Consider the following 15,666-nt stretch of genomic DNA (forward strand, 5'->3'; position numbering starts at 1 on the left):
GTTTATTTATTATTATTTTCTATATAGTTCATATTTATATATTATATAGATTTTCAATAATTTTTAAAGGAAAAAGCACTGCCATCAGCAGTTTTTTAGCTCATGGAAGGTCACAGCAGGGTTCAATGTACAAGTAGATCTCACAGGATTTCTTGTTGCTAAATGATCCTGATACCTTTATGTTCACATCCCTTATAATTTAGGTCTCGGCTATTTCCTTACCTTGTATTTTGTTCCACTGCTCTTTTTATCGATGCCAGAGGCAGAAAGCCACCCGAGCCAGGACTACGTGGACTCCCTGCAGCGGCTGAAGGACACGCTGAGCGAGCTGGAGTACAAGCAGCAGTCCATCGCCAGCGGCCTGAGTGACCCCAGCAAGGTTGAGAAAGCCCTGCAGCAGGCAAAGGTAACCCCCACCTTCGCGCTGAAGGTTTAGTAGTATTCAGCTACTGTCACCCTCCTTTCTCCTGCCTCATTTTCAGGGGGGTAACTAAAATGTGACTCGGAGGGAAGTCTGTCAGGGAGCGGTGTGTGGAAGTGGCCCCGGGGGGTTGCTGCTGAAAGCTGGGTCCCCACAGGCTGCTGAGGGACAGGTACAGGCGAGGGGTTGACTCTGAGCCTGCAGACTTCACAGCTTCTCTTGCTGCCTGTGCCAGGAGAGCTGAGAGTGCTTGGCCAGGGGAAGAGGAGGCTCAGGATCCTATCTGAAGTGCTGCAGCACCTCAGACCACCTTAGCGAACACCCCGGGCTCTCTCCAGAGTGCCCATGTCTTGCTTGTGCTGTGGAGGCCCCAGATGGATGTAACGGTGCCCGGGAGCATCCCCCTATTAGGAGCTTGGTTGGATCAGCTTCTAGACCCAATCCAAGGTCTGCCCCTTAACCACTGAGTGCAGCTGTGAGGAAAGCCAGGAGCCAGGGCCTTCCCTTTCCTCCCCTGGGAGCTGCCCCTTAGCTCTTCCTGCCTGAGCTGCGCTGTGGCTGCCTGGGGGCCATGCCCATGCCCAGCCTGCTCAGGCTCATTGTCCTGGGGAGGCCGTGTCTCCCCCACAGCAGCGTGGGCTCCCTGACCCTGCCTCTGCTCTCCCACTGAGGCTGTGGAGCACAGGCTTGTCTCCCCTTCAAGCACTGGGTATAGCCTACGCTGAGGTGGGGTGCCTGACTGCTTAAACTGTCTCTGAGGTTCATCTGGCTAGTAGATCCATCCTGTTTCATCCTGCGTGGCTGTTAGGAAAGAGTAACTGTAGGCCTGTGGCCTCCAGGCTGCCTTGCAAAGGGGGACAGTGCTTGCAAGCCATAAAGGTAATTGATGCACTAATTCTTTCCAGTAGAGACAATATTTTGTTTTCTCTTATGAGCCTATAAAGGCTATATAAAGAAAATATGTGAGTGATAGTTGCTTTTTAAATATCGGTTACTGGGGCAGGGCTGGAGTGAGGTGAGAGTATAATGCATCTCCAGTACTTTTTAAAAAAAAAAAAAGCCAAAACCATAGGCAAATACTTCCTGACCTCTCCACTGTCCCCCACTGCTCTTGTGGAATCATGCTTAATTCAGAAACATGTATTTTTTTTCTCTGTGTGGTGATGTAAAAGTGCTGCAGGTGACTCTGGAGAAGCTCTGGAACTCCAGTTGCTGGGTGGGGAGAGGCTGTGTCTGTCTGTCTTCCTATCTTTATTTGGCAGAGGGTGATCAGATGAGTATTTTTAAAAGCCCAGTAAACAGGGGCTTTAGTGCTTTTTTTTTTAACAAGCTGATTTAAAAAGTTTAAGTTACTTGATTTTCCTTTTTAAAGTTGTCAGATTTTCTGATCAATATATTGGCTAAATTGCAATGGCATTTAGTCTTTGGAGGCTTGCCTTTTCCTACTTCTGCCGAAATCTATCCTTCCACTTTTCTTCAGAGGCTTAATTAACCTGAAAGAACGTAGCATGCCAGTGTGGGAACTTCAAAAACTGTGCTAGGAGATGGGAATAAAATGTATGATGAGCTGCTTGTGGGCCTGGGATTGTCTAACTCCTTTTTTTTGCACTGCAGCAGGTGCTGATAAGTGCTTGAGGCATAGACCCAAGCCAGGCATCCTGCTCTTGTTTGGAGAAACATACATCCCTCTTCCCACTCTCCTTGCTGCCTCAGTACCTATGGTACACTTTATCCTGTTTCTTTCCTGTAAATACAAAGTAAAATTAAGAATGTAAATGTATGGAACATTCTTCCTCAGTAAAATACAGTAAAATATGTGCACACATCCTGCATGTACATATTAAATATATATACTAACAAAGTTAAATTCATTAAATTAGTAATGGTTTAATGTATTTATTCCAAATTTGCATCTCAAACGAATTTTAAGCAGGGTAACCAAAATGATCAGTTAAATGAATTGTCAGTGTTTTTCATGTCTTGGCTTATACCTTCAGCTGTTTTTTTCTTGTAATATTAGGAAACTAGCTATTTCAGCTCAAATAACTCATTCTGTCAGCAATGCCATAGTGAATATAACCAGATTGTATTCTCCTTTTATTCCAGCTGGAAGAGTAGCTTTCAAAACTCAAATATCCAGAGCTTTCATTGCAGCTAGATGTTATAATGGTTTTACTTTACAAACCTCTGAAGGACACAATCAGGCTATTTGTGTGGGCTTTATTTGTTTTCTTTTTTTAAAAAAATATGTTATCTGTGAAGGGAATGAAAAAACCGAGGTCCTAGTATGTCTACATTGCTGTTTCTTTAGTGACTGCAGTGTAGCTGTTGCTTTGCGAACTCGAGTGTCAGCGCTGCACGGCACAGGAGGGGCGTAGGTGCCTGGGTGTGTTTAGCTATGTGTCCAATCTTTACAGCCCATTCTGTAATCTCTGCTCCTGCACCAGCAGAACACCTGAATGCTTTGGTGCTTGGAGGTTGTTTGGACATCTCTGTTGCAATAACTGCGGTAACTGGAGTATCATTTTTCACTGAATCTGCACAACAGAACCTTTGATGTACTTGCACTTGTATGTAAGCGTGTACCTGGAAGCAGACCTTTTTTTTTATTGTAGGCCATTTGTGAGACACTGGAAGCCCAGAAGCCCAGGGTGGATAAACTTGCTGAAGAAACAAAGGCTTTGGAGAAACATGCTGCTCCGGATATAAAAAAGGTTTACACGCAGGAGTTCAAGCATGTGCAGGGACACTGGGAGAAGTTGAAGCTCAAGATTTCCAAAGATGTCAAACTACTGGAGGAAATTACATCCAAGTTGAGAATATTTGGGGTAAAATTAAAGATTTTTTTGTTGCATAACTTAGTTGTTTTAGATCCCTTTCTTTCTCTATATTCCTGCCGGAGTCCAGATGATACTGATTGAGATGCGAAATGTTGATGAGCCACCAGTCTGGCAGAGGCTGGAAACATGTATGGTGTATTTATAGCAGGGTAACAGGGACTTCTAATGTGCCCAGGATATTATTCTTCTATTAGAATGACTTTTCTTTTAGAATTAGCATTCCTCCTCTTGAAATACCAGAAGGGAAGGTTATGTGAAAGCCAAGGGTACGTCAGCTGTGGTGTTGAAGGCTTGATCCCACCAGGGGCTGAGTGCCCTCTCTTGTGGGTCGGTGTCAGGTGCCCAGTGCCTTACTAGTTTGGTATCTAAAATTGAAGTTCTGTACCTGCCACAAAAAAACCTGCTTCTTCAAGTGGAGTTTCTGTTAACAGTAATGAAGAATTAGTACAGCCTGTTAAAAGAGGAGGTAAAAAAAAAAGCTTGGGTGTAGTGAGTTTTCCAGTTCCAACAGATGGTCTCTGAAGTGTCAGGAGGGAGAGTTAAAGAATTAAGATTAATCAGCACTCTTATATAACTTTTTTTTAATATGTATACACACACATCTCAAATTCTGCATGACAGAAAATCCCAATGCTTTAAAAATGAAGAGATTAAAAGCAAGGGTATTTGAAGGGTATTTAGATGTTTAACACATAGATGAAGTGAGGAGAAATAAGTGCTTAAGTAACTTAGCCGAGGTTGACTCAGTATCTATTGATTAGCTGAGTTTCTTTGTGTTTTGCTTCCCTAGACTATTTATATTCCTTTGGGCAGAAGAAAAAAATAATGAAAACAAAATATATAATGATTTAGCCTGTGGCAATATTATTGTCACCCGAAAGTTAGTTACTAACCGTTCTTCAGTATTAGCTTGAATATGGTGCCATTTTTTTTTCTGGAGTAATGTCTAACTAGACTTTAAGTTTCTTATTTTAATTTTCATATTATATCAGAAACTTCAAAAAGCAAGAAGGTCTGTCTCTTGGGATGAAAGCACATGTGCATTAGCTAGCAGAAATCTGTATTTTCACATGAATTAAACACACTTTAATATGTGGAATTATTTACATTATTTTCCATTTAACAGAGTATGTCTCACACACTTTATGAACGTAAGCAACTTGCTGCATGTGCCTTCTTCAGAACATTGGTGCCATGCATGCACACCACCACCTTTCCTCAAAAGTTTCTCTCAATCTGGCTCTCCCCTGCCTCTGAAGGAGAAAACTGTTCTTTTATTTGATAGTGGATTCAAACTTCAAACGAAGTGGTTTTTGTGGTGTGTGTGTGTTTTATTTTAAGCCAGACGGGATCTCTAATGACTACTTCAGTATAGACATGTGTTTAAACTGAAATTTTTATTAGCAAGACCAGGTAATTGACTTGCATGATGTTGCAGTGAAATTTGGACAAGCTGTTGTTGATTATGGTTCAGAAGTAGTAAAAGCCTCAAGTGCATGTGTGTATAAATATATATATATTTTTTTAAACCACAAACCTGGAAGAAGTCATAGTAGGGGTAACAGAATGTAACTAAATGACATTTAGGAGCAGAGTGCACATCCATGCTTTCATGAAGTTTTACTCGGGGGAAGAAGGCTGGAGGGAAAAACTTGCTTCTGCTCGTAAAGTGTCGTTCACTAATTACTTGTTTCAGGACTTGAGCTGCTCCTAGCGGTGTGTATGTGGGATGTGAGTGTATGAATAGCACAGGCATGTCTAGATTAGTGAACTTGTAAATGGAAGCCACAAACCAGCATATGAATAGAAGGAAAAATTACAGGTTTTCAGAGGAAAAATATGTATTTCTTTTATATAACACTTCTGTGTAATATCGTTAGGCTGTGTTACCTGGAGCATAAAGAGGAAAGCTGTCCCTGCCCTTCCTCCCCCAACCCAAAAACAACGACAGCAAAAAACAAGCCATATTCAGGAATACGTGTAATTGTGTACCTACGTTTGAAAGAGTTCATGCTTTTAGTCTTGTTCCTTCAAAGCCATCCTTCCGTAGCCATTTGCAGCAGCCTGTGGAACTGTGGAGGAGCTGATACTGCTGGTCAGTGGGAACTGACTGCACAAATTGGGCTGACTTGTACAGGAGCCTAAAACAAATTAACTTCTAAGGCTTAGCTATGCCCTTGGTTGTTATTTTCCAACAACCATCTCCTGATTAATTTTTCTCCTGACTTGGACCTAAATGTACAATATCGCACCATGTCTCATTTTCTTCTCTTCCCTCTTTTTTTGGTTACGTTTCTTATTTAGCATGACAGAATAAATATTCTGCATATAAGCCTGCCTCAGCACCCTTTGTGCAAGAACTTTTTATCGGGCTTGTTCTTCAAAAGATTGCAGCTTTCCAGTTGTCTGATTATCTGTAGCTACATGATAGCTAGACCTACTTACTTCATCAGTTTCAGCAGCATTATTTTTTCTCCCTTAATTTCTTGTAATTGAAGAATGCATCTTTTTCTGCATGTGAGTCATGTGTAGGTGAGTGGTTTGTACATGTGCCTACTTTCCTAAATCGTGGCTTTAACTGAGTGAAGAATGGCTCCTGAAAGCTGAAATTCTCTCATGTTTAATTGAGAGTAGGATACATGTGTGCAGTATTAGCAGGGCAGGTTTCTATTTAGAAATCAATTATTCAGTTTTTCAGACAAAGGTGAAGTGCCCTTTTCTCCCCAGCTGTCCAGAGTGATGTTGGTACCACTATGTATATGGTGTACTCACTGATGTGGATTTTTATGCCCATGGGAGTTTTGAAGAGCTATGGAGAGCAAAGTGTTGAAGCTGTGCACTGTTGTATACATCTGAGAACAGAATTTTGTCCAGAGTGAGATGTTAAAAACGTTCCTATTAACTTAAAAAGAAGTACAGAAGCTGAAAAGGAAATTAAGGCAGAAGAAATAGAAGTAATTATTAAATAACTGAAAATGGAAGAAATACGTAGTCTGTAGAAATATGGAGCTGACATTTGGGGGTGTTTTCTGCTGAGCTGAATTTCTAACTACACAGTTCCTGTGTTTTCTAAATGTTTCATAAAGCTGTCAGTGGACAGAATTTGTTCTCTGATTTTTTTCCTTTTGAAGGAGTGGTACTAATATATACAGAAATTTTTGTAGTCTAGCAGTGTATGAATAAAAATGAGAATGTGGAGCAAGTTGAATAAAGATGCTGTGGATGGTACTGGAGAGATTGGGATGGAACTTGCACTGCAAGGAAAGTTTATATGGGAGACTGGGTATATGGTCTTGGTGTACACACTGAATGGGTCAGATGTGATACCAGAGACACAAGAGTATTTTGGAGAATGGTTGGGCAGTATCTCCTTGGTTAAGAGATTAAGTGAAGCATCTGGGTATTAAAGGGGAAAAAATTAAAAGTGGGGGAGAAAAGAAGAAAGTGAATGGCAACCCTTGGAAAACGTGGTCATGTGCAACTACCCGCAAGTGTTGGTTTATTTTTAATGTTTCTTTTTTTCCCTAATTCACCTTTAAAACCTGGCATTTTCCAAAACAGCACTCCTCACGTTTAGGTTTTGAAAATAAATTGACTATAAATGTTCTCAATTTAACAGTGAGCAGACAGATGAACAGCGCTTAAAGCTTAAAATGTCCTTGTTAGCCTGATAAGCAGGTCAGTGGCAGATCTGTCTGTGGGTCCTGCTGCTCAGATGTCCTTTCTGTGATTTGTGATGTGACAGAGGCTCCCCCAAGCTGACAACACATGCATTAGTGACATGATCTGTTTTACTGTGAAACTGACAGCAATAATCATGTGAGGAGAGAAGTAGACAAGCCTTATTTTATCTGTTTCGCGTCTTGTATTTTCTAGAAGAAAACTTCTTTATCTTGTATATCTGTTGTCAAACCTCTAATAGTGTGCGGCTTGCTGTGTCTTGAATTATGTATCACCTTCAGTTCTTTTAAATCTACTGCATGGCTGTACGTCATGTGGTTTTTCTAGGAGTAAAGTTAAAATTCAGAACGTTTGATCTTTGTTCCTGCCTGGAATAAATTTTAGAAATTGATCCAATGTTTTAGTTCATGTCTACAAATTGTGAGCTCTTGTACATCAGCAACCTACACTGGGTATTTGGCCATTGATAATTATTTACCTGTGCTCCGCAGGAGCATTGACTTCATTAAACTTCTGTAGACTTGGCTTGCGATTCGGCAAGTTATTTAAATGTGTGACTAACTTTAAGTAATCCCGTTTAATTGACTTCAGCTACTTATGTAAGTAGCTTACTGTCAGCAAGTTAAATTAGGTATATACTAAAATGCCTTGTCAAATGGCAGCCCTTATAAATATGTATTTTTTTTCTTACATTAAGCCATGGTTCACTGTTAAGCCTCTCGGGGTCTGGTGTTTTTTTTTTTTTTAAATTATTTTCAAGCTAATCAGCTGCAGGAAATTCCCCCAAAATGGAAAAGGAATGAAGAAAATGTCATGACTTTGACCTCTAATGGTAGCATTGGCCTAAAAATAAACATGATCTTAGTCTAATGGGTTTTCATTAGTGCAGACATTTTTTGAGAAGCAATGTGTAGCAGTTCTTTCAAGATCAATATGTTATTACAAGGTTTTTAAGGAAACCAAGTGTGTGCTTTCATCCTCCGTGACATGCAGAGTAGAAGGTGAAGCTGATGAGCTTTGACTCTGCCTCTCAATAACAGTGCACTATGATTACAGTTGTGTCAGAATAAAGAGATGCCATCTATTAAAAAAGCCAACCGAACAGTCCAAAAGTATTGATTAAAAAAGTCCAACTATATTATTAAAAAATAAGCACATACCTCAATTGAACCAGGACAAGGAAAAGCTTTTTCCCTGCTCTAAGTTTGTGGTGGTTTTGTTTGAAAAGGTGATTGGGAACATCCACAGTTGTATGGGAAGGGGATGACAACCCTCCTGTCTTCCTCCCCACCTACTTCATTGCAGAATATAAGGCAACTGCCAAATGTTGGGTCAGATAACTCTGCAATTGTGTATGTATTTCCTCTTTTCCCTGTGCATTGCTCTAGTGAGTAGCTGCTATTGGCCTCAAACAGTGAGGGTTTTTTTTTTTTCAGTAGTTAGTCTAATCCTGTGTGGTATTTTACTTTTATGACTGTGTTTCACTGTAAGGAGAATGGCTTTCCCAGCACAGCTTCTACCTGTCAAGTATGTTTAGCATTACCCTCTCCTTTTCTCCCCGCAGATATTTTAAAAATTTCCCTTGGAGTGCAATATGTCTCATGAATGAGTGTGGTGGAAGCAGTTGTATGTGGTTTCTGTTGTCAGGAAAATGCTATTCAGCCAGGTCCTTCATGTGAAGGGTAACCAGATAGTTCTTGAAGCCATGCTTACCTCCTTACTTGATCCCATGTTTCTGTGTGATAGATAACCTGGAGCAGTGCAGTGTCAATTAAACCACACTGTGGCATGGATGGGAAAATAACAGTACTGTGAATTTAATTTTCATATAAATTTGAGAATAGAGAAATTTATGGGGAAAAAAACCCCAACAAACTAAACCACCAAAACAAAAAATTAAACTGAAGGTGATCTGATTTAAAACCAAAGGCAATGCTAGCAGCTTGTAGAATTTTCTTTTGACACTGCTAGAACCCTACGTTCTTTGTCATGGCATTGTATCAACTCTTCATTACTATATTTGATTTAGGCTGATTCAAAAATTGTTCAGAAGTGGATGGATGGTGTGAAAGACTTCTTAATGACAGAAAAGGCTGTTCAAGGAGATACGGAAGGACTTCAAAGACAACTTGACCAGTGCACAGTGAGTTGTGCTCTTCTAAGGAATCTTTTGAAATAAATAACTAGCATCTCTTCTTTATTATTTTGCTTGTATTAAGTCTTGTCCGTGGCATATTCCATGAAGCCTGCCAGAAAAATTGTCTTATCTTTCTTTAGGGCACATTTTAATTGGTTTCTTTTGTGTAGCCATAGCACTTCGTGCCTTTGAAAGGTCTTCATCATATTTACAAATACTCATCTACAAGTTGACATTATTTTCTCTGAAAATGTTTATATCATTTTCCAAATTTTGTGATTAGGGAATTGAATCTGTGAGTGCAAAGTGCTTTCTGCATTAAACTCCCAAGGGCAATAAAAATAACAAGGAAATAACTTTGATGAAATTCCTGGGGTTTAGGAATTGCATGTGCCTCACTTGTAAGATTCCTTCCTAGCTAGTGGCACATAATGATCATAATTATGTGATATAATGTAATATCTTATTAGATCAATATATCTATATCAATAAGTTAATCTTATAGCAATTATAGCGTACCTTCAAATGTTTGGTTTTGGGAGAAGAATACGAGTCTGAGGTATGCCAGAAACATCAGGGTATTTAGTGCATACAGTCTTCAAACTTGTGTTGTTTTGGTGTGAACTTTCGCATGTGAGAATGTTTGCGTTGTGTATGGCAAGCTGTATTTTGTTTTTCAGCTGCATGGTTCTGATGTTTTGGGCCACTGAAGGATTGTTTTTAACAGTCTTGTATTGAACACAGCATCAGTCTGCTTTTTAATTAAAACTACTGTGGAATTATTAAAAATTACAAAGTTATTGGTGTTGTATAAACTTAAGTAATGTCTTGTTAAAGAAGAACATTCGTTTTCTCTGTGTGCTCAGATGTTGGTCAATGAAATGGAGACAATTGAACCATCGCTGAAAGAGATGAAAGAAATAGAGTCTGCTTTAAGAGCTCAGCCTATTATGAGCATAAATGCTTGGGCAAAGTCTAGGCTAGTAGACTGCCAGACTCAATGGGAGAAACTGAGCAAACAGGTGAGTTCTGCACACATTGCTAGTTCTTGCTTGTTATCGCAGCTGTCTGTTCAGTTGTGTGGCATTGGTAGGCTGGTGAAGCAGTGAAATAGTGGGATGAGTATGTTTTACTTGTTCCACTGTCAAAGCGGTTGAAATCCAACTTGGCCCAGTGAATCCTTTAGCGGTGCAAATATGTTAGGATATACCAGTGCAACAGTAGTTCTGTTTCAATATGTGCACTTGGTACCTAACTGGAAGAAGCACAGTGAACTTTTTAATTGTTTGTCAGTAAAAATTAATTTGTTCACTTTGCCTCATGCTGCTCTTTCTGGAGTGTGTGGGAGGGAAGTCTGACCTTTTTGTTCTGTTGTTCCTGAAATCTGAAATATTATTCTGGCCTCATATAATCTCTGCCTGCTTCCAAGCAGCTTTAAAAAAAAAGCTATAAATAGACTACTGCTTCAGTCTGGTGTATTTGGTTGTTTCTTTTGGGTGGAAGCTTTTTGCTATGTGTAGACACGTACTTCTTTAGTTGCAAGGCCTGATGAGGATCTGTGTTGGAGAACCTTGCTGTTGATATAGAATCCAGATTGCCTGTGCTGTGGAAGCGAGGCCTGAAGGCTGTTTTAGTGCTCTGTATAAAGATCTCTAACTATATGATACTTGTGATGAGAAGAGGTGTTTTTTTTTCCCATCTGACTTTTTCTGGTACTTGTTACTAGTTTACATGCAATGAGGAAAAAAAAAGTAATTTTCTTCTTTCCCTCAGGTCTAGATTTTGTTGATCTGCTAAAAAGGGGTCGTGAGTTCTCATGTGTATAAAAGTCTTTCATTAATTAAAAAGGCCTGAAAAATGTTTTGGTAGTAAAATGTTTTAGCAAAGACTTGTGGTTTTCCACATATACAAGGACGTTTAAGTAACAAAGCTGCTATTTCTTTCTCCACCTTGGATTCTAGATCATTAGTCAGAAAAATCGCCTGTCTGAAAGTCAGGAAAAAGCTGTAAATCTGAAGAAGGATTTGGCAGAGATGCAAGAATGGATGACTCAAGCTGAAGAAGAATATTTGGAGAAAGATTTTGAATACAAGTCCCCTGAAGAGCTAGAGAATGCTGTGAAGGAAATGAAGGTCAGGAATACCGGGTCATTGTAGAGATCTGATTAAAGAGAAACAAAACTTAATGGCTTTGGGGGCTGACCTTTTGTGGAATTATTACCTATGTGGAAAGGAGCTCAGATCATGACATTAGTGTGGTATTTTTCAACTTCGCTTTGTGGAATTTTTGCTTTTAAAGCACAAACTATAGAAGCAGATGTTCTGTTTGACCACAAAGTGATTTCATAATGAATAACAGCTTGCCCAGCTGTTGAGCCAGGCTTCCTGTGTATAGCGTATTAAACAGTAAGAATATGGAAACTTATTGCAGGAGATGAAACTTCAGAAAGAAAGAAAAGGTGATATTATACCTGTCTAAATTAGTGGTTGTAAAAACATATTCTTCTGATTCTAGCTGTTGGGCTTCAGTTTCTTGTCCCCTAGATACAGTAAGTCCACATTTAGAAAAGCAGTTTAAAATGGTTCTGTCGTAAGGCTATCTTGCGTTCCTCATCTATTGCAAACAGTGACGCTGTTCTGTCTCTTCTCTAATTTTGGGACTAGTGGCTAAAAAAATGAAAAGGAAGGAGATATTTTTTATTTTCTTGGATGTATGTGCAGAGTAAACAATCAATGTCTCTGCCTTTAAATCTGAGTTCAGGAGTATCTTCACAAATGTTTTGACTTGTATGCATGTTATTTAAATGAGTATCCACTATGCTGTTACTTGATGGAGCATTAAATAATTTTTCCCCCTTACAAATGCTTTGACAAATCTATTTAAAGTTTGGAATTTTTCTTTTTAAAGGGGCTTTCTGATGCAGTCTTTGACAAGTGTTTTAATATATGCATGTATTTTGAAGTCATTTGAGATCAGTCTGACAGCTTGCTGAACACAAAGCAAGAAAAGAACCCTCTTTTCTTTGGCAAATCTGAGAGACTTCGAGCATATTTACTTTTGTCAAATCCAGATTGTATTCTGTACTTTTAAATTTGGCAGGTATGTCGGTGATCCAGTAAGCTTACTGTAACACTTGCATATCCTCTTTCATTTGCAGTAAGAATATTATGCTGGGACCACTTTTAGGACTGAAAGAGCACTCTATGCAAAAATGCTCCTGGTAAAATAAACAAAGTTTTTTCAAAACTTTTTTGATCTTGCCTAATTCTGCTCTCATTTGAACAGGGAGCAGAACTCCTGCTGACACTTGAAGGAGTAGATTTAAAATGAGGCTAGGTGGTTTTTGATAATCCTGCCGTAAAATAATATATTCCCCAGACTTTCTATTCTTTGCCCTTCCATTAACTTGGCATTTTTTTTTGATTGCCTTACATTTAGAAGACATTTTGAACAATATATGCAACAATAATGCTGTCATGTACTATATTCTACCATAAAGTGCAGTGCCTTATATTTCAGAGGTACTTTGACTTCATAAAACTGTCCTTGAAGCCTGAAAAGAAAGAGATACGAGACAGTCCCTATTTTTAGAGCCTTCTGGTTGTCTCAACAGAGGCAGCCTCAGCATGGTCTGCGTGATCTGTCTTCCAGCAATCCTGCTTCCTGAATTGTGGTTTGGGCAAGGTTTGGCCACTGATAATACAATTTCTCCAGGCCTATGTTTTGGAAATTTTCCTGTGCTTATCCTATATATTTTTTACCAAGCTCCTCTGAGTGCAGTTGGCTTGAAGGAATTCTTCTGGCTGTCCTTTTTGCATGTTCCCCTAACGTACCCAACAGCTGTGGGAGAGGTCCCAACTTTGTAGTTGCGCGTGTCCTGGCTAATTATGTCATCTTTCCAGATAACTTCGGGAGATAACTACTGAGCTCTGAGACTCAACTTCTGTAAATTCACCCTACCTTTTTCTACCCTATATGTTTGTTTTTAGTAAGCCTCTATTTATTTTTTTTCTGGTTCATTTCTCTTTTTCTTGCTAGTGTATACATAGTGCTGAACTTAAAAATCCATGACTCAAAACAAAAATTAATGAACAAACCATAAATCGTAGATATGTCTGTATTTTTAATAAAATAGTATTTTTCAACATTTACTAACATAATCTGAATTCCTTGCAAGGTGTAGTGCCCTATTTTTTTTTTGGTGCTCAGACCCAGGAATACTTTGGCAGCAACATTTCCAAGGTTAAACTGCTGATTATGATTAGAGTGGTGAATAGCTGACTGTATGGCAGTGAGGGCTTATTGTGTAATACATTTCTTTGGGCAGAGAGCGAAGGAGGATGTGTTGCAGAAAGAGGTGCGGGTGAAGATTCTCAAAGACAACATCAAGATGTTGGCTGCCAAAGTGCTATCTAGCGGTCAGGACCTGGCAACTGAGCTGAATGTTGTGCTGGAGAACTACCAGTTACTATGCAATCGGATCAGGGGGAAATGCCACACTTTGGAGGTAAGAGTGATAGCTCTCAGCTTAGTAAAATGGAGGCAGGTGGCACGAGGTATGGAGAAAGACACTGAGAATGTCCAATTTTTTCACTGAAGCCAGTAGCTTCATCATGAACGTATTTTGCCATGGCTCCTTTCAAGATTACTTTCCCTTGAGATTACATCTTTGGAATCCATGAGACACCATCTAACTTTGCTTTTACAATCTGTCTTGTAATCAACACTTGTGCAAATAGGTAACCTTGTCTCACAGCTCTCTTGTCCATCCAAAATGACAAAAACTTCTCAGAAATTAAAGGCTGAAATACGATGGTTAGAACATAGAATCATAGAACGGTTGGGTTTGGAACAGACCTTAAAGATAATCTAGTTCCAACCCCCCTGCTATGACGAGGGATGCCTCCACTAGCCCAGGTTGCTCAAAGCCTCATCCAGCCTGGCCTTGAACCCCTCCAGGGATGGGGCATCCACAGCTTCCCTGGGAACATGTTTGATTATATTTTGGGGTAGGTTGTGTATGTCCTGTCTTTCAAGAGGAGTGGATGCGTTTTGTTACATTCTTAAGTTGCTATAAGAATCTGGATGTCAATGATAATTTTTGCATGAGTTTAGAGACTTCTCTGTCTATTTTGCATATTTCTTTTTATCTTTCTGCTGTAGTCACAGATTTTTCTGTCTAGGACTTACTGTGCGATGGTGTGTGTTTGAATATTTTCTACTTGCCTGTTTTGGGTGAATGTTTCGTAAACATAATTTCTTTAATCTGCTCATACGGTATATGAGCTATACCTGGCATTCTAGCCTAATTTATGTTTTTTCTGTTGCTCCTAGGAGGTGTGGTCCTGTTGGATTGAGCTACTTCAGTATCTTGATTTAGAAACGGCTTGGCTAAACAATCTAGAAGAAAGGGTGCAAATGACAGAAAATCTGCCTGATAAGTTAGATGCTGTCAATGATGCTCTTGAGGTATTGTAGTCATTGTATTGGATTGTTAACTTTTTAGATGGCTCTGTTTAAAAGAAAAGTTCTACACTTCATCAGAATACTTAAATATGTGTTGATTATTTTGATTCTTCAGGTTAAATTATTGTATTGCTCTAAATCTGGAATGGATATTTGTAAGATCCTCTACCAAAAGCTGAATTTTGCTTGATGATTGTGCTGTACTTTATACCATGTTAAAATTGTGTGCTCTTTCCTGTCCTGTGTAAATTGATTAATTCCTTCCAGCACTATAGTATGAAATTATATGGATAGGGGAGAAGTGCTGTGAAGCTTAATTATCTAAAGCAAAATGACCACTATATTTGCCTTGTGCCATCATGGATTAAGCCATAACTAATTCATGCTTTTAGAGCACTCAAGACATTTGAAGTGTAAAATTTCTGTGCATGCAGCCAGATTTTCAGTTCTGAAAAAGAAGTAATGTTCGGTGGTTTGACCTTTAAAACTTTCTCTGCTACTTAGTCCCTGGAATCAGTCCTGCGTCATCCAGCTGATAATCGTACCCAGATTCGGGAACTTGGGCAGACACTGATTGATGGAGGGATTCTTGATGATATCATCAGTGAAAAATTGGAGGCTTTCAATGCCCGCTATGAGGAATTGAGTCATTTGGTAAGAATTTGGGGGCATGGTTGAAGTAGCCTGGGTTTTTCGGCTCAGTGGTCTGAAGTGATTCCTGTTAGATAGCTGAATTCATAGATGCAGGACTGCAATATAGGAAAAGAGGAAAAACCTTCATAATGTTGTGAGCTGTTTTCAATTTTGAATAATGCCTTAGGAGCATGCTTTTTTTTTCCTAACTTGAGTCAGGTTTTGTTTTGTGCACTTGCACACCCTTGCACAGCATGGGCCCCCTGGCATTTTTCCAGGTAATTTTGACAAAAAGGTAATTCCAATCTCAAGGGGGACAGTTCAATAACTGAGATTAATATTCCCTTCCTACTGCCCTAAATACAGGTGAGCTGCTCACTAACTGTAAAAATGAGGAAATGAATAAATGACAATGTTCACTTTTTGAAATAGCTAGGAAGAAGTCACACTGAAGTAAGGAACGGAAGGAAAACATTCTTCTCGTTCCC

General features: G+C 39.4%; 1 protein-coding gene across 1 annotated transcript; it reads left to right on the forward strand.

Annotated features, from left to right (window-relative positions):
- Window positions 1–253: 253 nt before the first annotated feature.
- Window positions 254–15,199, forward strand: LOC104460429 (utrophin-like; the record flags this gene model as incomplete). The annotated part of the gene is made up of 8 exons (XM_010077176.1): window positions 254–406; window positions 3,037–3,249; window positions 8,972–9,085; window positions 9,946–10,101; window positions 11,041–11,211; window positions 13,407–13,586; window positions 14,414–14,548; window positions 15,050–15,199. Coding segments are annotated over exons 1-8 (1,272 nt in total), but the record flags the coding sequence as incomplete, so codon positions are not given.
- Window positions 15,200–15,666: the final 467 nt, after the last annotated feature.

This window comes from Pterocles gutturalis, unplaced genomic scaffold, assembly GCF_000699245.1.
Source record: "Pterocles gutturalis isolate BGI_N339 unplaced genomic scaffold, ASM69924v1 scaffold25743, whole genome shotgun sequence".
Taxonomy (NCBI): Eukaryota; Metazoa; Chordata; class Aves; order Pterocliformes; family Pteroclidae; genus Pterocles; species Pterocles gutturalis.